This window comes from Oryzias melastigma, linkage group LG5, assembly GCF_002922805.2.
Source record: "Oryzias melastigma strain HK-1 linkage group LG5, ASM292280v2, whole genome shotgun sequence".
Taxonomy (NCBI): domain Eukaryota; kingdom Metazoa; phylum Chordata; class Actinopteri; order Beloniformes; family Adrianichthyidae; genus Oryzias; species Oryzias melastigma.
The window spans coordinates 20,026,936-20,052,147 of NC_050516.1; the positions used below are offsets into that span (position 1 = coordinate 20,026,936).

The 25,212-nt window shown below is 38.2% G+C and overlaps 1 protein-coding gene across 9 annotated transcripts in view; it reads right to left on the bottom strand.

Moving 5' to 3' along the window:
* Positions 1 to 25,212, bottom strand: part of nav1b (neuron navigator 1b) — a 61,373-nt gene that overhangs the window by 18,465 nt on the left and 17,696 nt on the right. For 7 of the 9 annotated variants that reach the window (XM_024271197.2, XM_024271200.2, XM_024271195.2 and 4 more), the window contains 2 exons: positions 15,359 to 15,461; positions 13,570 to 13,926 (listed from right to left, as the gene is read on the bottom strand). In XM_024271197.2, the coding sequence (XP_024126965.1) occupies positions 13,570 to 13,926; positions 15,359 to 15,461 (460 nt within the window). Of the gene's footprint in view, positions 1 to 1,895; positions 2,220 to 13,569; positions 13,927 to 15,358; positions 15,462 to 20,689; positions 21,687 to 25,212 lie in introns of those variants that run through there. The other 2 variants (XM_024271198.2, XM_024271199.2) reach the window with 2 other exon arrangements.

The window sequence follows — 25,212 nt, forward strand, 5'->3', positions numbered from 1 at the left end:
TGGACCAGGCGAGCTGGTCCCAAGTATGGACAAATGCAGAGGTTTGAATATGTATCTGCCATAAAACTGAAGACAAGCAATGAAGGAAGTCACTGAAAGGAAAAAAACAACATTTTCAGAGAACGCCTGCTTGCCTGAAGAGTTTCTTACTCATAAAAACTCCACTTTCCCCAAAGTTTTCAGAGACAAGATGTATTTTGACCATCTGCAGTCATTTCCCTTCTAGCACTCATAATAAAAAACTCCATTTGAACTGTTATTGTTTTTAAATATAAAAACCAAATTTCACAAACATTTTAATAAATCAGTCTGACAGGAAAACGTGTTTTTCCTAAAACTCTCTTTGATCTTAACAGCCTCAGGGGAACATGCTGACAAATCACGTCGAAGAAAAAACATGGTGCCTGACAGGATTTACAATGTGGGTGTAGTTTTTTTTTTCTTTTTTACTGGAAAAAATGTAAAAAAGATTGAAAGCTCCAAAAACCTTGCACAAGCTTCTCCACCCTTCAGCCTATTTCGAAGTTCCCTTTTAACACAGTCTGCCAAACTGGCTCACTCCCTGAGGATGGCAGTGATGCACAACCAGGAAAAATTACACACTTGGCACTAGATCTCTGGAAGTAATCATAACTAAATACATACAATTAGCTTACAACTGGAGATCAACAAGAAATACGTGCTCCCGGTCAACTGAACATGACAGGAGCATGTAGTTATTTAAGCTGACCAAAATAAAACTGTAAAAAGAAAGTTTGCATGCGTTTTAGAGGATAATGTTTGGTTGAAGCTAAAAATTGCTAAATACAAGTCCAGTTTGGGTTTGTTTTAATGTTCCCAGTCATTACCACCAAAAGCCACAGGTGGTAATTTCAATTTAAGGTGATACATTTCAATTTAAGAGGGCAGGTTTTTATGGTATGCTCTGACAGGACCTCCTCTGTCAGAGAGGCCATGGTTAAACCCCATAGGGATGTCAACCTGAGACTCAGGAAGGTCTGCGGCCAAAATCCCTGCTTGAAGAGGTGAAACCCAGATGGAGACAGGGTGGGAGTGCACTGAGGTAGTGAATCTTTCAAAGCAATTTGCTCATTTGATTTCTATGGCGCAAATCCAACATCTTTGCTGATTTGTGTGTCTGTGAGCTGCTCTGCAGTCTAAAGTGTCTGGGTTTAGGGAAACTTTGGGTTATTGGTAAGAAGGGGGCAAAACGGAAAGATCCACATAAATGTTTAGACATCAGCAGCATCTCAAAGAGTTATCCTTGTGGGAAGGCTGTGGATTTTAAATAGCAAGAAAGGGGTTGATGAGTTCAATTGAAAAACAAAACAATGTCCTAAATGTTATTTTGCTCTGTGTCATTGTTGATTTAAGCTATAAATTTAAGTTAAATACACAGAAACAGGAATGCATTGTGTAGCTCAGTTATAACCTAGTGTCTTATTTGCTGCTTAAAAAACAATGTGACCCTTGAGGGCAGAGGACTAAGTTTATCAGTGGTAAAGACATACCTCAGTAAAAGACAATGGCAATAGGAGAAGAGCAGTAAAGAGCTGTGAATGAACCACGCATGCGCACGACAGTAGCTAGTATCCTCCAGCATCCCTGTAGTTCAACAGGGCTAGAACATGTATTTATGTAAACTTAGCAAGTGTCTTAATAAACAAATATTTAATTTTTATTTAAATTTCCAATTTACTTTTGTCATTTAAATTTAAATAAAAATTCACAAGCCAAACAAATTATTGCTGCTTATTTTACTGTCAAAAATATTTGAGGTTTAAGGACCAATGAAACCGTTTGCAAAATAAATTAAGTCAAATAAAAGACTGTATAAAGACATACCACCAAAAAACTCAAAAACGATTAACTTTAGCTCGTGTTTTCAGAGTTACCTTTTCCTGGGGAGTAAAGTCCGTCTCTGTCCGGCCGCTGACGGAAGCGGAGCCACTTTACCGACCAAAATACGGCCGCTCATTTTGCGACGTTTCAACTTTTAAAGTGACCCTAATTACCGAAACAGACACCCTTTTTTACCCTCTGTCGGCAGCATAGACTGTAAAAATTTTATATACAGTCTATGGTCGGCAGACTCATTTTCCCCCTCGCAGTCGTTTAAAGTCTGCCTTCTTAGCGCTGAGTCACTTCTCTCACTGAGAGCGAGGCGGAGGAAAAAAGCAGAGGACCCTCAAAAGAAACCGCACCGCTGAGAAAAAAAAAGAGACAATTTACGACTCTCTGGTTACTGGGGCAACCAGGTCTTTGCTCAGACATAGATATTAGACTGATTATAAAACCTAAATTGCTGTTTGTGCCATCTATATATTCACACTTAAAAAATAAAACTTATTTTGTTGAATTAATTAAATAACAGCAAAACAACAATATTTAAATTAATAAAGTCTAAAAGTTGCATTTCAATAAACTAAGGGCTCCAGGACAATCATTTTAATCTTGTGTGAAATCAAATTAGGGTACCGTATATAATGGTTTGCCATAACCCACAGCAACTTGTTTGATGAAAAGAAATGCATATCATCATCACAGAATCATGATGGTGATAGAAGGAGGATTAAAGTGTGTTTTGTAGCTTTAGAAGAAGAGCACTTGTTATCTTATAGAAAAATATCTCAAAAATATCAAGAGAAGGTTCTATAAAAATGTGAAACTTTACATGGGAAAAAAAGGATAAATTCTCTCTTTACTCATGGGATCTGTTTGAATAGTTCGTCCAAACCAAGTCTGAATCATTTTTAACAAAGACTCAAACACTCACATGGCAAACCTTCTGGAGTGTATTTGTAAGGTTGGGAAGTTTCCCTCCCCCTATATTAACAGTGGAATAGTTTACTTATGTTTGATGATCTCAACTCTGAAAACCACTTCAAGAGGTCCTCACTCTGTAACCATATCAGTCAAAGTCAGTCAGTGTCCAGCTGAGGTTATTTAGACTGTAGAATGTGTCATCAGATGAATGTACACGTTTTGCCCTCTCAGGGTTATCTATTTTACAACAGATATAGAACTTATTTTCAGGATTTGCTGGTCATAACTCTCAGATAACTGTTTTCTCAGATTTATTTTCAGTAAAAATGTCACAGTACAGTAGGCCTATTATTTTATTCAAACTTCAAACTATTTTTTTTTTAGTCAAAATTCAAATGTTTTGCTTGCTGTGTGCTGTCATATACAAGTTGTCAACAGAAGATTCCTGTATGATAAATGCTTATTTTGTCTTCTTCAAAATCTTTTAATCTTATCATCCTCAGTGCATGTATAGAAATGTATTTGCTCTTTATAGAGGAGCATCACTGTCTTTCTTCTTTTTCATTGTTTAACACTAGACGTTCTGTGTTCAGTAGGTACTTGTATTATATGAATCTTCTTATTCCAATGCTCCATGGAAGTGTATTGTAAGGACACATTTGATTTGATTAACAACATTACATAAAAAAGTATCGAAACAACCAGTCGTCCTTTATACTTTTAGACTTTTATTTCAATCCTTAATTGCTTTGTCTTACTTCCCTGACCACCTTTGTAGATTCCATCCATCCTCAAATGCTCACTTTGCACACATATTTCTCTCTACTATTCAGCCATTTCTTTTTTGTTGTTGTTTAGATTCAACGATCCTCTTGTGTTTTTAATTTTGCACTGAACAGTCCATCAGAAGACATTATTCACCGCATCCACATTTATTCCTGACAAACTGAAACAAGAGCTTTAAAGTATGACTAAAAGAAAACATCTTTAAGGATAATAAACTGAAATCAGTACTGAACAAGTCTAAGAAAGCAAAAACTGAAAAAATACCAAACATTCATGCATGCAAATGAGATAAATGTGAATTGAATTGAAGTGAAAATAACCCTCGCATGAGTTTAGCATTTACAATATTCAATTGGAATCTTGTATGCAATCATATTGTCAAAATAGTATTTCACAATTTATATAATTTTCTTTTTTGCAAGTTTTAAAATCTCCTAAAATTTCCAAAAGCTCCTTCAGCCAAGATTTGTCCCTTTATAGCATGCACAACATGTAAAGCTTTGCTTATACAAGGTTTACTTCTGTTTTTCAGAGCTAGAAAAGTTTACTGCAGAAAAAATATTGTGTTCCACTTGACTTTTCCTCTGTTTATTTCCGCCAGACCACACAGCTCACAAACAAGCATCCTTCAAACAAAACTCATGTCACGTTTGCACCATACAGTCAGAGCTTCTCTCATTGAAGCCATAAGCTTGAGTTACAAACATCCTCTGTGTGTTTGTGTGTGTTTTGTAATGATCCCACCATTGCATTAAGGTAGAAACTGAACCCATCTGTGAAAAGTCACTGCTTGTTGTTTTCACTGAGGCAGAAAATCCGTTTTAGGTTGTGACCTTTACCTTTGAGCATTCTGATTAATTAGAGTTGGATTCTCACTTTTCTCTCTTTTTCACTCACCAACACATGGTTCTAAAGAGAGAGAAGGCTTCAAAAATGTACTGCACAGAATGAAGTTTAAAATATAAACTGCAGGCCAGTTTTGGATTTAGAACCATCCATTTTCTGAATTTCCTGGATCCTTTTTGGGGTTGCAGGGCTACTGGAACCTATCCCAGCTACTGTTGAACAAAGCTGGGGTACCAGTCTGTCATACACAACCCCACACACATACCTTCACACCAAGGGACAATTTAGAACAATCAATTAACCTATGAAACATGTTTTATGACTGCAGGAGGAAGCAGGAGTGCCCGGAGAAAACATGCAAACTCCACACGGAAAGGTCCCAGCTCCGATTTAATTAGGACCCTCTCACTGTGAGACAAGAGTGATAATAATCACTACACCACAATGGAGCCCTGAAATGCCTTTGACTTTTAAAAACAATGTTTTCTAGCATAAGGTGAAATTTAAAATTCAAAATTCCAAAGTCAGATCATATTTATAATTTAAAAGAATTACTTCATAACTTCTTGTAAATTTTGTGTTCATTTAATCCAAATCATTGTTCTCTGACTTCTTTTTTTTTGAAAGGGATGTAGGAAAGTCAGCTATCCAGCAGGAGGAGCAGTTATTTTAAGGTCCTCCTGGATAGGCTGCAATGCTACAGCCACACAGTTTCAACTTTATTCAAAAGGGAACCCCACAGAACTGAGACAAAAAGAAAGAAAAGAAAAGAAAAGAAAAGCAAGAATATTGAGTGAACCCCTTGAGGCAGAGGAGGAGATCTCAATTCCCTACTGTTAGTAAAATTTAGGAGATGCAATGTGGGAAATTGTTTGAGCATCACTCCAAACATTTTTTTTCACTCAGAATGATAAAAAAAAAAAAAAATCAGACAAAGCAAGGTACACATTGATATTCCTCGTTCCTGTTTTTGAGTTGTTTTACATTTTTTCGTGAACAGACAAAATAATGAAGTAGCTTCCATAGCAAAGTGTTGAAGTTCCGTAAATGACTCTGAAATCTTTAGTGACAGTTTGACAAGTGTTGCTGCAGTCCCCTTATTACTGAACAGGCCAGGGAAAATAGCTTTGTTATTAAAGTATTGGCTTCTGAGCTGCAGAAATACCTCATCAACCGGTGTCAAACAGCCCTCTGTGGTTTCACATCTGCAGCCTGTCCTGATCAATCAATCAACAGTATTACTGCTGCACTATTCATACAGTGTGTAATTCAAAGTGCTTTGAGCCCACTCCCCCTGCATTGTAACATTATAAAAAAATACTGGCGCAAAAATGTAACGTAGAATATAAAAAACAACAATATCAGCAAATTTTGGGCTTAAAATAATAAAAAAGGTGGATGGCAAATCAGTAAAAACGACAGTAGAAATGGTAAAATTCAGTTACAAAAATATAAAGATAAATAGAGAAAGGGTGTAATTTAAGGTTAGCACTATGATTAAAAAATAAACTACAGTGACATTTTGGCAAAGTAAAATCCCTGAAAAAGAATACACAAAAACTTTTAGTTAAGATGTGAAAATAAAAAATGGAGGAGAAAAAAATGGTAAAAACTTGTGTCTGTGAGATAATAGGAGGGTGCATTTTTTTGAGTTTTTTTTTTTTTTTTTTGCTTGACACATTTTAGCTCATAATCCATACCCAATTTTCCTTAAAATGAAAATTATGCATGATATACTACAGAGTAAGAACACATTTCTGATGCTTTCTGTTTACAATTTTGTCTTTTGGGTTAAGCTACTTTTTTTCCATAATATTTTTTTTTTGCCATATCAGGCGAAAATCTTTATTTTTTTTATACAAAACAAACTTATAAAATCTTTATTACCATTCAAAAACATAATTTTGGATCTTTGTATAAAAAATGTCAGTACTTATTTAAAACAATTGAATGATTTCCATTTCAAAAACTTTAGATTTAACTTAGATTTAGCTTTGAAAGTTCCTACAGAGGCAGAAAGTCTGATGTTAAGATGCTGCCTAATGAGTTTCTCTGAACTATATTCTATTTCACTGGCCACAGCACTTAACACTGAACTCTACTGTTTAGTGTCTGGGTGATGTTTTTTGTGCACTCAGTTGAAGCAGAGTGGAGTCTGACATGAACCAGTGTATCTTTAGGCAAAACAAGTCCCACAAACTCCCATTTAGAAATAATTCGATAATTTAACGTCCTCATCTTAGCAACAACTGAACTGCAAATAAACACCATGTGATTTACACATTAAGGCACAGTGCTGTAAAACACAGCTCCACCTGGGAGTCAGCGGTAAATGATGTCGGGATCCAGACTGGACACCAGACGACCACACACAGACATGATACTGGGATGAATCAGCTTCCCCAGGGTTCTGCTGCATTATTCCATTATTCACAGGGTTAAGGATACTATGTTGGGGGCACATTTGGTTTTGGGGGAGATTTTTTGACTCAGCGTTTTCCCAACTGTAGTTGAAAAGAAAAACTCCACATTGACTCCAGATGTGTTTTAAAAAGCTGACTATTGTGAAAATGTATAATCTACATTAATCTACAACATAATTTATTGATGTCATATGGAAATATAAGTTTTCCATTGTTTATTTTTTTTTTGTTTATCTACTTGGCTACTAAAAACACAATATTAGCAAATATCTAATATCATCTCACCATTTCATCACATGTTTCACTGAGATGAAGTGAGTTTGACCTAAATCAGAGATCTCCTGAGAGTCCAACTCTTAGATCTTGAAAAGCCCCAAGTCAGAATGGTCAAAGACCATTTTTATGGGATAAAGTGGGTAAGATGTGTGTAAAGCTCCAACAGTCAAGGAACCCTTCCAGCAACTTTGCAAGTCAGGCAGGATAAGGAAATTGAAAGCAGGCTTTCAGGGGCAAAGATCCAGGACAAAAAGACTGCAGCTTTACTGTCTGTTTGTTGATACACACAATTTTTTTGAAGTCTGATCCCAGCATGGATTCAGACATTTATAACTTTCATGTAATATAAAGTGCAAGGTTATAACAGATTCACCCAGTCATGTGGGGATAGCTTTAAAATAGTCACCAAGGAGACGACAATACCAGAAAAGGAAACTAAGCCAGGAACTTATCATTCTTGCACAGACAGACCCAGTGATAGACATGACTCACAGTCTGCACTAGACTGTGGTAGAACATTTGCAACCACTAAATTATCTTTACAATTTATCTCAGCTCATTCGGATAGCTTGAATTCCAAGAAAAAAAAGGTAATGTGGAAAAAATAAAAAGCTCCAGAGCCAGACAGTTATGAAATATTACAATCAATAAGTTATTGTTTCACCTATTGAGAGATATTCAATCCACATTTACCCTGGTTTGCTTCTTTGGTTCTTCTTTTCCCACTATCTCCCCAGAACAAGCAGCTGACACACGCAAACACATTCTCAGCACATACATTCACTCAGCTACTATCACACTGACATACAGGGCCGCCCATCACTGGGTCAGTGGAAGGCAGTTGCCATGGCAGCACATCCTGTGCAGTGTTGCCGCATGATCATGATCAGGAGTGATGCCACTGAACCAGCCTCTTTTCTTTGCTCTGCATTGCTGCCTGATTGCAGCGAAACAGAAACAAGAGCTTGTAAAAGGCCACAGAACCCTAAAAAGTCAACATACTGCACAACAATAAAGCAAATTATAAAGAAGAATAATCCATCTTACTAGTATAGTTCTTAAACAAAGAATGTCTGCAAATCTTCAAGCTTTGCACCACGCTCTGCAAAACGTGCTAAGAATAGCACATGGTAGAAGGAATTTATTGAGCATGAAGCTAACAAAAATAGATGTATTACAATATGCAATGGATTGAATAGGATTTTTTTGTAAATATACATTTACTATTAGCATTAAATCAAGAACTTATTCTGTTTTCTGCAATTGAGAAAGATGCAATTTGACAAATAGAAACCAAATATTGATAAAAAAAACTTTTTAGTATTTTATGCAGCTATAGAAGAATGAAATCCTCCTAAATTGCTTCTGTCATACTGACATTTTAGTGGGATAGGAGTTTTTATAATAGTATATATTTGATTACATTGTTCCATACAAATCACATCATCATATTTTCAGGCATGAATTTTCATTATCAAAAATATAATTTTGTTCTCAACATTTATTATTTGACTGGAGCACCGCACAGCAGATCACAGAGTATCTACAGGATTTAATAAAACAACAGCCAACTGAATATCAATGATCACTGCAAATGCTTTCACAACATGCCAACTGTTTCAAGCAAAATTGTAACGCTTTGCTCCACTTTTTGGCAAATCACTGCAGTGGATCTACACTTACTGCCACATCAAGAATTACACTCACCTAAATTTTGTCTGCAAAGCCTGTTTTAATAAAACCCAATTTAATACATATTGAATGTTATTCATGCACATTAAGTATATTTTGCTTTTTGTTTATCTGTTTGGAGCACAACAACATAAATATATTTAAATCTAAAGTCTTCAAAAAGTTGCAAGGATAGCTACTAAATATAAATATGGCATATGCAACAATGATAGTGGAAAGCTTCTTGAGCTCTTCAGACTCTACGTGCATATTCTTAGTTTATAATCATCCCATCAGATAAATTATATCATAGAAAAACAGCAAGGGTTGTCTCAAAAGAGCATCTGTGTTAGTTATGAAGCACTAACCTGAACCATATATTCTCCAATTGAGTGCCAGAACAACATTGACGAGTGACGAAACACCACAAAAATGGGCGACTGCAAAAAAGCCTTTGATTTGAAAACCAGATGAAGAAAAAAACTTTTATATAGCAGTATTAGGATTGGATCATTGCTCCCGCTCATAAACCAGCCACTTAGAGTATGGCTCATTTAATGATGATGTCATGGGTGACGGATGGCCTCCACCAATGTGATTTGAATAATGTAACCACAGAAAACACTTCAACATGGTCAAAGTTAAATAGGGAGTCACCTCAACACAAAGTGATTTAGAATGTAGTCATCACTTAGTGGTGGTGGAAGTCAATCTCTCTTTGAGCAAAAACTGCCATTTTCCCCACAGTCAGCCAACAATGTTCACATTGGACAAAATGAGAAAGTATTCAATGTTTATCATATAATTTACCAGGGGTGTAATCAATAAATCAATGTGTATTCCTACAATTCAACCAGATTGATCCATCTAAGACGAGTTGTTAATAAAATGAACCTAAACCAATGGAAAAAATCATTTCAAAATGAAATGAATTCATAGTTGATATTGAAAATACCATTAGTGGATTTATTTTGATATATAAAGTAAAAATGACCAAGTGCCATCACAGAAGACAACACACATGTAACGGCAGCAAAAAAATGATCAAGCCATCATTACAGTCCAATATGTGGAAAAACTTAGACATTTACAAAGACATGAATGGATGAAAACTTTTACAGTGTTGTAGAATGCTCTAATATTGTTCCCTTTATATTATTGTGATGTGAAAAAAAACAACAGTGGGCTGAACTTTTTGAAAGTAAAATGTGAATATATTTGCCATTAATTCTTGTTTACTTGTTTGTTTGTACACATTTCATTTACACATGACTATCTTGCAAGAAATTCAAGTAATCTGGAAAACCTCACCTGCAATGTTTAGTACCATTTATTTATCTAAGAGTAGAATATTTGGCTTAAGATGTCCTGGATTGATTATTGGTCAGTGAATTTGATCGAAGGGAATCATTCATAATGAACCAATATCCACTATAGACCAGATCAGCAACCACAAGTCATGGTATGAAGCGAGTCTTGGTTCAAATGAATGGCTGCATGCCTACAATCTTCAGATCTTTGTGATTTCAAAATTGTGCAGCATAACAAAGAGCAGCCAATTGCCTCACTGGCTTCAAAATTGCCACCCTCCTGTATAATGAAACACCCAACAATTAACTGCAAAGTCTACTTGAAACAAGCGGATACATCAGCAAACATGATCCAAAAAAAGTAAAGTTTGGATCTATTGGTGAGTGATTATTCGCAGCTTTAAGACACTTGGATAATTGAAAACTGTATCATTAATAGCTCCATGTCAAACCAATGTTAAGAACTTCAGAGATGAACAATGTAGTATTAAGCGCAAAAAAGTTTTTTTTTTTTTTTTTTTTTTTTAATGTATGCAGTTGAAATTAATTTTATAATGCTACATTAGTTGTGATTGCCAAAACTTAACTGATGAACATGCTGGTTGAAAGTTTTGTGTCATTGTCTTTAAAACAAAGGTCTTTGCACTTCTACATGATTTAAGCATTGTTCAAAAGGCAAAGGTAGTAAAAGCACTAGTTACTGTACCAATGAAAAGTACAGTGCCTGGTTATTTGGGGTATGCACTTCTAATATTCATAAAATGTCTAAAATTGGGCCTCTACTTGAGGGAACAAAACCTGTGCCTGTCCTTACAGTAGCTTTTTTTTGTTGGTTTCCATGGTTACACCGGAGGGGCCTGATCTATTTTCAAGGGCTGGAAGCTAATCGTTCTCAATGAGCCGAACCATGAGAGTGAGGTAGGGGATGTAGTAAAAATGCAAATGCATCCCAGATTGTACAGGAAAATACTGTAAGAAGAAAAATGGAGCACATTCTGCAGTCTGTGCTTCAGAAGTGGGATTAGCTTTTCATCTACAACACCAAAGGTTTCTGGATTGCCTGTAATTCTTGTCACTGAGTACTGGCATCCCAGTAATCCTGCAGCAGAATCAAATGTATTTGTTTAAGGAAATTGTGCAAGCCCTCTCTGGCAAAGGATAGTTTTATCCTGTGGGTACAGGCAAGAAAAAATGACAAGCACTGGAACATACCCAGAATTCCCAGATTGATGTCCCGAGACCAACAGACATCTTGATTTAAATAGATAATATTCCTTGGGGATTAGTTCACCTTCACTGCATGTGTGAGGACAGCTGACATTAATGAAGTGACCAGAGAAAGTGCTCGAGGTGTTTAAATGAAGGGCGGGTCAGCACATTCACCTCATATAACTTTGAAACTACACAGACAGGCAGAGGGATGGTGCAAAATAAAGAGCAGATTTAAATGGATAAAAAGGGCTTGGAGGTCATTCTGAGGAATAGTCCTATTTGGTATAATCCCCTGTTTAATCCAGACTTTATAATGCCTCTGCTGTCTGGTCTTTTATGGTGTTTGTTTTGGTGAAATGACATTTCCCTGCAGCTTTTTAATTTTGCTTTAATTTGGACTCATCTAAGAAGAGTTCCATCTATTTATTAATATGCATAGTTAAATTCACATTGACCCGCATGCAGGGAGCTCTAGAGGCTGAGCTTAAATCCCACTGCATGTGCAACAGTGATAAAGCTGCTACTTTGCGTTAGAGAACTGTCCTCAATTCTTACTCTCTCTCTCTTTGAGTCTCACTTCCAGCTGCCAAGTTGTAAGAAGGAATTATGATGTACGGAGGAGGAGCAGTGAGGACAGCATGGGGTGATGGTTGAAAGATGAAGAAAGTGGAACAAATGGTAAATGGTGTATACTTCTATAGCGTCTTACTACCTTCTCAGAAGGCCCAAAGCATTATGTAGTCACAGTTCCATTCACCCATGCACACTTTCATTCAGGCATTGATGACGACAGGCACGAACCAATAACCAACAGGAGCAATGTGGGGAACAGTGTCTTGCCCAAGGACACTTCGACATACGGGTGTGTAAGGCGGGAAACAAAACTGAAATCATACGATTAAAGGTCCAACTCTGCACCATGGCCACACAATAACCACAAGTCATCCATGTGTGCAATTCAAAGAATTTGTAAGATTCCTGCGACACATAGTTTTCAATGAGATACAAAATCTTCTCTAACTAGAAGGGAGTGAGAATTTGTCTTTTTCTCTGGGAGGTGGCTAAGTCACTTGAACAGCAGAGGGACGGCAAAAACAGACAAAATATCAAAAAACGTTTTAGTGAAATGACTGTTTATTAATAAAAAAAAGGGAAGACTAAGCGTGTATTCAGACTGGACACTTGGTTTGCTTACAGTGAACCAGAGTTTGTTTCCCAGATAATCCGGAACAAATTTTGTGCCTGCATCCAGACAAGCGAATCCTGGTCAGGGATCAGGAACTGCTTCAGACCCATTTTTTCGAGATGGTCTTGGTTCTAATTGGACTGAGCTTCGGTGAGTGTCCTCAGTTAGAATAAACTCTATGCTTTGAGCAGAAAAACTGGAACAAAACGATCACTATAGCTAGGCATCAAGGGATGTAGATAGAGTAGGATGGAAGCAACTACTGATGCAGACAAATGTAAAGCTACGATGAGACACAGCAACTGATTGAAATGTGGTCAAATGAATGGAGACACATTAAAACAACTTTTTACACAAAACTTAGTGCTTTTTAAAACTGTTTTCTTGACAATCTATACGCCATAAATATGTATTAGTGTGCCTTCATGGTCATTGCCTCCTCAGTAACTGCTTTGCAACATGCCTTTGCTGTACCAAAGTAGCAAGTACAAAGTGTTGTGCCCGACCTTAATACAGCAGGTTCAAAACTGGATAGAAAAATATAAAGTTTGAAAAGGTAAACTATCCCGACAAGGATTGCAAGCTTAGGACTTCCATTATCCTTTCTCTCGTTGCTTTGGGCCGCCCTCATAATTCCTGAATCTTTAGTCATATAGTTTGTTTAGAGGATTTAGTTGGAAACAGAAATGTTATACAGTCTGAATACAGACCAATTCCAAGGTTCAGGATTCGATCCGGACTTTTCCATTCTGAATATACCCTAAAAGTTAGATATCTTCTTTCGATTAGTAATAAGATTCAGTGTCGAGAAAGGCTGGTCGTCACTGTTGCAGGGTTGCACCAAACTTCTTTAAAAGATCATTCAAAACTTTTATCGATCCATTTTCAAAGTCTTTTTAATCCCTTTCAGGGGGATGGGGTTGGTGGAGCCAATACCAGCTACTGTTGGGCGAAGGCGGGGAACACCCAGGATGCTTAGCAAGATCCCATTCCGAATGTATGAATACAAACATAAATGGTAAACCAGCAGAAATCCATTCACAGCAGTTCATTCACTCTTAATACAAGAGTTTTAAAGACCCGATGACCTCACCCGTTATCCAGGTTGACGTCATCGTCATCATCCGGAAGAGTCTTCGCTTGAAGGTCGGTGTCACTCATGTACCCAGACTTGAGGTCATCAACATCGAGATTTTCGATGAGCTCAATCCGGGATGAGCTGCTGAGGCGGCTTGAGCAGCGGGCGGGCATTGTGTGGGCTGTGTATGGGGAAGCACTCTTGCCCCCCTGAAATCCACTGCCTGTTGAGGATGGGGCATCCCCGGCCTGCAGACGGGGACTGGACTGGCCGTGACGCCAGGACAGGGGGGAGGAGCGATTGGACATGCTGGATATGCTGCGAGCGTTGGTCTCATCACTGTCATAGCCCATGTTACTGCTGTCCAGACAGCTGCAAAGACACATGTGGAGGGGTCAGTGTGCCTCAAAATTACATTGTTTTCAATCAGTCTTGTACAGAATTGGACAAAACCTTGACAGTTTTGAAGAAATAGCATTATACTGCAAAACATTTTACTCTCTCTGAAATAAAGTCCTTGAATAAAATCCTTCTAACTTTATCACTAACCTAGATGAAGCAACTGTGTCATTTTGTCTTTAGGGAAACAGGTTTTGCCAGAGAGCTCCAAAGTAAGAACCTTTATGAGCAAAAAAGATCTAAAAACGGCATTCAGAATCCAGCATCTCGCCGTTTCTTTGGTCTTGCCCTTCAATTAATGTGTCTACTAAAAAAAAATGGTTTACAGCACAAGACCTGCAGTCATGTCTCTACATTTTTTATTTTTTTTATTTTCTGGCTCTGTTTTATAAGAGGGTCAGCGTTGAAAGTGTCCGGCAAATGGCTGGAAGCATCGTCTGTCTGTTGATTACATAACTGGATGAAACAATTCACCCAAATAAATATTCCAAAGCCGAGGTCTGTTGGAGTATTTTTATCCGAGGCTGATGCATAATGGATCAACAGGAGGCAGCAAATGTTTGGTTTTTTTTTTGTCAATGAAAGATTTGTAGAGCACTGACATGCTGTGATGTTAAGTCCTTCAGAGGGGCTTCTGTGTTAATGAAGATTACAACATGAGGCCAAACACAATTTTTGAGATCATTTATCTGCTTATTTCTAAACAGGAAGGCAGTTTTGATTTTAAAACAAACAAGCCAAAGAACTAGTTTTACCAAAGTTTCATTACATTTTGTGTTTTCTTTAACCTTGGGCTTTTGTGCATTGGCTCTTTGAGAACCTGGATGTCTCTTCTAATATCTGAAAGAGCTCTGACTTACAGGAAATAGCAACCAGCAGGTGCTGCTTTATGCTAGCTGAGGGAGGGGCGGGCGGGTAATGGGGACTTATCCTCAGAGGAAGCCCCTGAAACACCTGCCGGTGGCAATTTTTTGTAATTAAAAACAAATCTGGTTTTCCCTCAGCAGAGCATCAAATCTGTTACAGGGTTGGAACAGTCGTATGTTAGGGTTTGAATCAACAGGAGAAAATCTTTTATTTCCTCTTGTAACACGGAACATTTCACCCAAACTTCTGAACCTTCTTACACTGGGACAGTTAAAGCAGATGAGGCAAAAACAGGGAATCCCAAAATGAAGTCTTTAAAGTAAACAACAGAGGGTCCATTTAGGACACATGGGAGCCAGATGTACACCAAGTAGTGTATCTAAGCAACTCTAGTCCAGCTTTTCAAAAACTCTATGTCTTTTAAGTAAAAATTTTAAATTAAAAACTATTTTTATGTTGGTGGCCCCTAGTGTAAAAAGTGCAAATATAGTGAAACAAGCAAACATTGAAACCTAAAGTACAGTAGAATTGTGGGTACCTGTGGCTCAGCTGGGATCCCCTCAGGCTCGACATCGTATCCTCCAGGTTCTGGCGGAGATCAAGAACGTTCTGCACAGTTCGTTTCCTCTGGGACTCGGGGTCTGTAACCAAATAATGTAAGCAAGGTCAAAAACATTTGACTGGAAATAATGAAAAGAACCAAAACTATGTAAATGTGTTTTTACTTCTGTTATTTATCCTTATGGTCTTGTAAGGCACTTCTGTTTAGTTTAGGACCCTGTCTCGTGCATGTGAACACATGGTCATATCATTAGGCAGACACATTTCACTCTCTGGGCCCTTACACTGGGACTGTTCCTCTAAATTATGAAGGTTAAATATTTAAATGAACGTTCCTCTTGTGACTTGGACACCTGAATCTATTGCAGTTGTTTTCTATCCAAACAAACATTTTCTGATCAGCTGAGAATTGTTTAAGAGTCATTGACCCCAAGTTAGAAAATTGCACTTCAGCTCATTTAGACCAGAGTGAAAACATGCAGTCTCTGGGTTATGACCAAGTCCAATCAATACTACCGTGAAAAACTGAATGTTCTTGCATGAAATGTGGTAAATGAAAGAATCCACCATATCTAAGAAAAAAATGTCAAGAATTTGGAGTTATCCTTATGACTGTGGAATCAAAAAGCCTTAGGGAGGAACTGTTCTGAGCATGTAAGAGTGGAACAGAGGCAAAGGTGGAAAGAGACCAAGTGTCAAGACATGAGCTGCTTTCAAAAGATAAATGTCAAAGTCATTATATTTGTGTCTTTAAATGTGAAAAAGGAAATACTAGCTTTATGGAATACACAGTAGTCAGATTCAGTAAGACACATATTTTAAGATGTCCCTAAGGTTACAAGAACTGCAATGTTGCTGCAGAAACAGATAAATCCTTCCTTTGCTGTGTAACAGATTTAGCCTATATTCTTTTCTATGTCCGTGAGTAAAAATAAAAATTAGATCTAGTAAACATTGTTACATAAATAGTGTAGATGTTCAGGGACAAGGAATACTTTCTTTACAGGCATCTAACAGACGGTCAGGTAATTTTCTCTGACTTCCCTTCAAGTTTTGTTTAGTTGTTCAAAGCAAATGTTCCAATCCAAGTTTACTTCTTGACTTTGCTACATCCTTCCTCCCCAGACCAGTTTCTGTTTGGTACATTTCCTCCACAAGAAAGTTCAGAATCACAGATTCAAAGAAATCTCAGATGACGATTAACACAATCGCTGAGTCCTCATTCATCTGGTAAAAATTGTAAGCAGGGAGCAGCTTGCAACTTGGACAACAAACCTGGTAAAATTGTTTTAAATTGAGTTAAGAGGATAATGTTAAGACAGCATTTGTCAATGTTAAAGTCCTCTTATTTCAGAGCAGCCAAAGTCCAGTATGGTGTCCCACAAAATAAGTACACTCATTAGACAAAAACAGTAGTAAGTTTAAAATTGCCACCATAAACCTCAACATAAAAAAGTTCCAATACACTTTATTCAATTATCTATTCTTACAAGCTACAAAAGTAATCAATTCCGAGTCTATTATGTCAGAGTTGTAATTTAAATCTGATCAGAAACAAAACAGAACAGTTCCTCAACTGTATTTCCAAGCCGCACATCTCAGATGTGGGCAAATATTGCGGTGCATTGCTTGATGATAAATTGATTAAAAAAAAAACAGGCAGCTTGAAAAAAAACTAAAGGTCAAATTTCAAATTTTGTGCACTGCGCCCACTACAGAATTCAAATGACATTTTCAACACCTGGAAAGTCAAATTCAAGCTACTCTGACCACTATAAAAATGTTAAGTATCATAGCATTGGTGACTCTTTTTTCCTTCTGTGGATTCTTGTGGCATTATATGACCCTACAGTGTCACACGTTCTTTTTTTTCTTTTTTTCAGAAGCATTACAATCACATACTTGCAGTTTAATTTTTATAATCTTTGATTCCTGAGTTTGGTATTAATATCTTGAAGTTTATTTAGGATTTAATGTGGAAAAGAACTTTTGTTTTTATGCATTATGCTGCCTTTCTATGTCTCCTGATCTGGGATTATACAAACCACACGTGTGAAACATCTGTTATTAAAGCAGAAACATATGGAGAGATTTCTTCAATATGTGCTACAGTTTGAAAATTGAGCCATGTGATACTGATTAATGCATAACCATAAAAAATAGTTAAGAGGCAATTGCCTCCAAAAAATGTTGAGACATTAAAAAAAAAAAAAAAAAAGTCCAAGAGATTGTTGAGAGGAACTGCTGGATTTAAAGGTCCATGCCAGATTTTTTAAAAATATTTTTATTTAAGTCATTAGACAAAATAAAGGGACAAAATAAAAAAAAAACCATACTAAAAAATATGAAATAAAAGTAATAAACAACGAAAAAAAAAAAATAGCATAAGACAAAATAAAGTGTCTAGAAACCACTCCACTGCACTGAGTTGTTTGGCCTATAACCTATTTTCTGAGTCAAAGATTCAAAAAAAGCATTTTATATAGCACAAATTCCTATTCAAGTAAATTGCAAAAATACAAAAAAAGAGTTAAATAATTCCAATAATTGCCTCTTGTAAATATGAATTTGCTTGATCCTAATGATGCTAATGATGCTGAACGTTATTTCTGCTTCACCCATTTACCTTTTCAGAAATGAGGGCTGCAGCCCTTCGCTGCATTGGTCGAAATCTGGGATGACAGCCCTCTTACAATCATAATGAAATCCGGTTTGCTCATTCCCTTTAGCGCACTTTTTTCCATGGAAGTGAACTTATCATTTTAATGGGATGTTAGCTTTTTGTCAAAAAGAAGTATTCACTCCAGAAATAATGACAGGACCAATGATTCAGAGCCCAGTGCAAACCAAGGGTTTGATGGAGGACAATTGCTGATGTCATATGAGTAAACAAACAAGTCAACTATGTTTACAAGTAAAAGCATTCCTCAAGGAAACTCTTATTTAGACACAGCATATTATGAAAGCAGTTGAACCCAAATGACACACCGTTTAAATCAGATGTTATAAAGAGGCCACAAAAATCTAGAAAATGAGTTACAACTACAGACGAGGGTGTGGTGCAGTAAACTACACCTCCAAGGAATTATGGAGTCCACACTCGATGGTTAAAGAGGACACGGAGGCCTTGATGCAGCCATCTGCCCTGTGTTGTTTACAGTTCTTACTTATGTGTGACAAACATGCACTAATGAAGCATGGATAACAGATCAAATCCCTACAGATGTGTTCATTAACATGCACTTGGACATATGCTCTTGTGATGAGCATGAGGAAATGCATGCTGGTATGTAACATGGTTATTGCACAGAAAAAGCTTATTAGACTGAAATTACAGCACTTTGTGATAAATGGGAAATGGAATACACTACTCTCCTCAAATGCCCAAAGCGCTTTACGTTCATAGTCCCATTCATCCATTCACACATTGATGTCATCAAATCCATCACAATATAAAAAACTTGATCTTTTTCAATCAGAAGGGTGTTGATGTTAAGGTTGTTAATATGACAGGAATTTACAACCTTAATACATTTGTGAAGATAATCACAAATGACTCCTGCAACGCTATAGGTACATAAACATCTCTACAGATAGAGATTCCAGATTCCAGGAGGATCGTCTGTGCTCCTGTTCTTGGTCGTGGACCTTGCCTCGGCTGACCCCCAATTCTGGTAAAGTCCATCTGTTACACTATTCAAATATGTAATTGTAGGGTTAGATAAGCTAAATTTTCTTTAACAGTCCTGGTACATTGCCTGTCTGTCCTAGGCAAAGGTCCCTCTTTCATGTGGGCATCCCTGAGGTATCTTCTTTTTTTTTTTGGAATATATATATATATATATATATTTTTTTAGAAGTTTCTCCTTACTGAGAAGGAGGGTTTAGGGAAAGTGATATCCAGTACAGTTTAGTCTGTTTAGTTTAGTTCAGCAACCAGCTATTGTTAATATTTTATGACTGACTCTGCTTTTGTCCAATTACTGGTGTGAAGCCCAATGAGACCATTATTTTGTATTTTTTTATTTTTCTATATAAATAAAACTGAATTGAATTGAAATATTCAGTACCTGTGTTTAGAAATGAATAATTTACATACAAAGTCCAACTTCAATCGTTTGATCTATTGTAAAAGTGTTACCAATGGTCCTTTATTTATGATTATGTCATTAATTTTGGAGAAAAAAAGTGTTGTTTTCTAGAACATAGTTTCTGTAGAGCGGCAGAAGTTCAGCAGAAATGTAGGTGAAACTGTTGGTGAAGAGTAACCCTGCACTAATTTCCCATCATCCCTTTGTTTACACTCCCCCCCCCCAGCTTAAATCCCCTCACAATATCAAGCTAACAGTAACGGTGCAACAAAAAGCGAGCAACTTAGGAGCTACAGTTTTGAGACAGATTCAAACTCAGGCGAGGAAAAGAAAGACGTTCATGGATCTATTTATCTACAAGTGGATGCATCAGAATGTAGCGGAGCAAGAAGCTCGTGGCCTGGTGATTATAGTTTGTACAATGTTGCAGATTCACCATGATCTGAATAAAGAAATACTCATATAAGCTATTTTATTGCTCTTTATATACTGGTATGTCATCCATCATGAGAAAAAGGCTGTAAAAACATGTTAAAAACACAATTTTCCTTGGAAGGGGTCTTTTGCAGAAAGAAATTCATTTTTTTTCTGCTATTTGTAATGCAGTACTACTGGGGGTGTAAACCATCAGTCAGAGCTCCACAGATGAACAGAGCTGAGAGGGAGGGAGCTAAATGTGTGACTGAAATGAAATCAGTGTTGCACGATATTTCTCGTTTCTTTTTTTTTATTATTTTGGATTACACACAGAGAGCAGTGGATCCAGCTTTGGGTGTAACAATACAGTTTCCAGCAAATAAAGAATCTCTTAATAATATTTCATAATTATCCCTAGGCAAGAATGTAACCACCAAGACATGTAATAGAGAAACATGAGCAGTTCACACATGCAGCGACACCTACTACCAGCATGTCGAGCTGGAGGAGGAAGAACAATAGAGTGCCATGATGTTCAACAAAGCATGCACCTTCATACGAACTGCTGAGCTTGAGCTGCATTTGATTAAACTGTCAGAGGAGCAACATGCCTGCTAAGCACAAGGATGTATTTCAGTAAGCTCTGAAGCATCCATTATGGGGAAATGTGGACCTGCAGCATTGGTGTTATGTGGCTGTCGTGTGGAAGGGGGCGTGTGGCTGACTTTGACATTTGCACAGAACAGAGCTAATGGTTTGTGCCTTGATTTCCAAAAGGGGGCGGGGACTGCTAAACTTACCTAAGATTTGACTAAACAGCAGCTGCTCCAGGTCCCCCAGCACTGTCACCACCAGCTCTGGATCCACCTTCAAGAAGGGCTTATCTCCTCCCTCTTCCTCCTGGCTTTTGGAACCAGATTCCACTCCAGCACCAGTTCCAGTTTTTTTCACATTGACCTTTGCCTTGCTAGAGAGGATCTCATCGTCCGACTTCCCATCCTCAGGTGCTTTGCTCAACGGCTTCACCTCAGCAAAAGGAGCACGAGGTATCCGGCTCTGCTTGCTGGGGGCGGTGGGAGCAGCTAGAGGGCTGAAGGGCTTCGGCTTGCCCTGAAACAGCGACTGTTCCGACTTGGAGAGGTTTCGGGAGAGCTGGGCGCCCCCTCCGGCACTGCTGCCACCTCCTGCTGTCTTTGGCTTGCTCATCTTGCTCTGCCCTGCTCCTGTCTTCGCAATGTCATCACACCACTTTGGCTCGTAGAGGTGCAGCTTCTTCTCAGCATCAGTGAGGATAGCCAGGTTTGTCATAGACCTTTGCTTGCGAAGGCTGGATGGCACTGGGATTTTGCCCTCAGAACTGCCCGCTCTGTAAACCTTCAGTTCACCTCGTGGTGTGCTTTGGGGCACTCCAGACTTAGCCCTCTTGGCTGCCATGCCAACTCCTTTGCCATCTCCTTGGCTGTAAGCCCTGGTGCTATCCGTCCTTTCCATTATGGTCCTCCTGTAGCTTTTACACTAGTGCCAGGCACGCCTCCTGCATGGGAGTGTATCAAAAAGCATCAGGATGGAGAAAAGAACCTTCCTTGCACCCGTCTTCTTGTGTGAAATCACAGAAAATAATGCTGTCAGTCTTGCAGCCTCCCTTTTCTTCCTCTTTCTTCCTGCCTGGCTGCTGCTGCAGCTGCTGTTGCAGTGCTGCCCAGGCGCTCCCTTTCTCCCCTTTCCTTCTCCTCTCCTCTGTTTTTTCCACTCTCCTCCCTCCTGCTCCTGAACTGCGCAGCGGCAGTATGACAGCGGCGGCAGACGCAACAGCCCTCCCTCCTCTTCCCCCTGCTCTCTGCTGCCTCCCCTTCTCATCATCCCTCCTCCTTTGGTTCTTCATTTAAAGAGGTTTGACCATTTCTCAGCAGAATCTGTCCATTGGAGGCGGGCAACGAGAATGTGGCTTTTAAAGAGCAGGCACCCTCTAGCAGACCAGGTTTTGCCACCATCTTTTCCAAATCCTTTGTTCTTCCCCTCCCCCTCTACACCCCCAGTGTTCAATACACTTGATGTATGATTCGTGCTGGTGGACCGGTTATTAATATATGAGGCAATACACATTTAGATCTGCAAGGATGTATGGAATATAATCACTGTTAAACCCCACACAATGTAACAACCAGCGCATCCAGATTATCTCTTGATCCTGTCTGAGCTTCCATATGATATCTATTTGACATTTAAAGATGGATAAATCATATTAGAAAAAGAGTGGAGTCACACACAACTATGCTGGAGACACTAAACAAAAAGATGAGGTGAGAAAACATGATAAACATGTTTTCTGTTTGCTAATGAGTGAGGCTAGCTGTGGTTTATGACAGCAGTATGTCTGAAAATCTGTAAGTTCACTTCAGCAGGCTGAGCGACTCACAAGATGTGCCAGTGTGAGGAAGTAACACACCCAAAACCACATGTTGGGAATGTCCTTAGCCGAGAGCTAGAATGGTTTTGCATGCACAGCAGAAGTGCAGACAAATCCTAAATTGAAAATCCAGTCACATTATTCTGGACTTTTTTTTTTTTTTTGCTGACTTACCAGTTCAAACATCTTTTAAGGTTTGGTGCACCGCAGGAAGAGGCAGGAGGCACTGCAGCTCTCACATGCCACTCCAAGGACAGGAACCTCACTATGCCTGCATGGTGTCTGCACAGGTACCAATGTTCCGCACAAACAGCAGAATCTCCTAATTACTTTTGCACCAAGACATTCAAATTAAAATGGGCTTTTTGTGTTTCTATTGGTCAGTTAGTTTCAATGGTCAGAAGAAAACTCCCGATCTGTCACAGTGGGTTTCAGAGACACTTGACCGAGTTTTTTCTATGGCTATCCCGACACTCGGGGTTGCTCAAGGGACCGTAAACACAGATCTGGCAATTATCCATGTGGAAACAATGTCAAGACTTGTTCTTCGTCATCATGAGTTTACTCCCCATGCAGCTGACTCCTGATCACTGACAGGACCATTCTCTCATTATGCAAAGATCAGCTGATCTGCTTCAGAGAACAGGAATGTTTTAACAAATGGTTGCAGGACACAATCATGATGGTCTTAAATGGTCAAAGGAACACAAAGTTGGCCAAAATATTATGGACTTCAGAAAAATAAATATGTAGAAGAATACCATGCATTTACTGATCATCCACATGTGGGATAAAGAAAGACATCTATACATTCATGTTTCTTCTAGAATGTTTTTTATTTTAATAAACAGAATTTTAGTGTTCAAAATGAAAGCATTTATCCATTTTTATACACCCTTCCTCATTATTGGGGTGGTATAACCCTGGTTAGCAAAGGCAGGCTAAATGATGGACAAAAGTCTGGAACTGATTAAAGGCCTAATTACTAAATGCCAGAGTGTAAAATCTACCCTAAAACTGCTACATGCTGTGCTATTCAGCTTTTAAGCAAAAAAGTGAAAGACTTATCTCCATCCATCCTCACCAATTTCCTTCATGGATTTTAAAAACAAAATAAACACATCTCCTTAAGAAAAAATAAGTTGTTTATTCACTTAAAGCAGAAACTTCTGTCCCTAGATGATCTCAGGGGAGAAAGGCACAGAGATTCTTTTCCTTTAAAAAAAAAAAAAAATCTGGATTTTAACCATATTCTCCAGCTGGCCGCATGAGTGACTCCATGTGTGTGTGTGTGTTTGCTATATCCCCACACATAGTAAATTACGCAGCTGTCTGTTGTGCTTTTCCCTGACCGGCATATGTAATCACTTTTGTGCTGCTAAGCAGCTATGACGCAATGCCCTCAATGACATTAGGAAGTCCAGTACACGTGCTGTAAAGGGGAAAACCACAGACCACCTGATTCACAGAGATGAAGGCACGCTGTCATTAAAGAAATAGTCCCAAATTATTTTGGAGCAAAACACCAAGATCCAGTCTAAACATTTATAGTTTGGTGAAAAGTTGTAATTAGAGAACAACCAGGCATTATTTTGGGATGAAAGCAGGTATTACGAGCCATGTGGGTAATCATCAAAGCATTTTTAACTCAACCCAGTGCTATCCCACTTTTTCTTTTGTGTTTTCGCACCTTTCTTTTGAAAGGACAACCTTTTCGCATCGGCATATCATTGAATAGAAACATATTTTAAAGACATACAGAATGTGTTAACATGTTTAGTAAAACAGCCTAATTTACATGCAGCACTTGAGTTTCTCCTCTTTTTCTCTGAAGTGGAATCTGATTTCTTCCCCTACCCATACAGCTTCTCCCTATCCCTACAATTGTTGGAGCATTTGAAGGGGTAGGGGTGTCCGAGATAGTTTTCTTAAGGGGTAATCCTCGCGGCAGATCCCTCTGCCACGAGGATGATCTAAGTTGGGCTGTGCCTCAGTCCAAATTCCTTAGTCACTTTCCGACATTTTGTAGTGCTGTCTGAATCTACAATTCCAAATCAAGTTCCTCAGAAATTTCCCAGAAGTCTGCGAAAAACCAGAGTTCCTGTGGAAATTCTGACAGCCACTGTTTTTCCACAATTCTACGTTATAGTGCTAAATGTAGGGGTCGGGAGAACCCGTTGGGGTAGAGGAAGAATTTGAATTCTGGGCAATTGGTTTATTTTACTGAAAAAAAACATCTATTTTTTTTTTTTTTTCACTGAACAGTTCACTTATTTTAAATGCTGACATCAGTGTGTCTTCAATCATAAATCATTAGATATGCTTCTCTTTAATGTTATATTCACAAAGAATTGTGGAATTGGACAGCTCCATGTGTCTTTGTGAAGGATGGTCTAGTGCTGGGGTCTGCATCCTGAGGCTCTATAGCAACATCCAACTCTTTTAGCCCACCATTGTGGCTCTTTGGCTTTGAAGAAAATATCAATAATTTGATTAAATAATCCTTTTGTTAGGTTTGTAGTTTATTATTGAATGTTTTTTAAACCAAGTTGATCTTACACAAGTAAAATTTGTCTGTCTTTTTTTCTTTGACCACTGCTGACATTACACTAAATCAAAGCTCCGCTCTCTCTTCACCACAATGGATCGGTACAGCGACCGCATAAGAGCGGATGAAGCACCAATCTGCCTGTCAATCTCACACTCCAATCTTCCCTCACTCGTGAACAAGACCCTAAGTTACTTTAACTCCTTCACCTGGGGCAGGAACACTCCACCCACCCAGAGAGGACAAACTACAGGTATACAGAGGGCAAATAGGACCTGTTTTTCTTTTGTAAATAAGCTGAATAAGAATGTTCTAATCAAAGGTTATCCTCTCAATTACTTCAAGGTCACTTTTTTAATTAGGTTTTT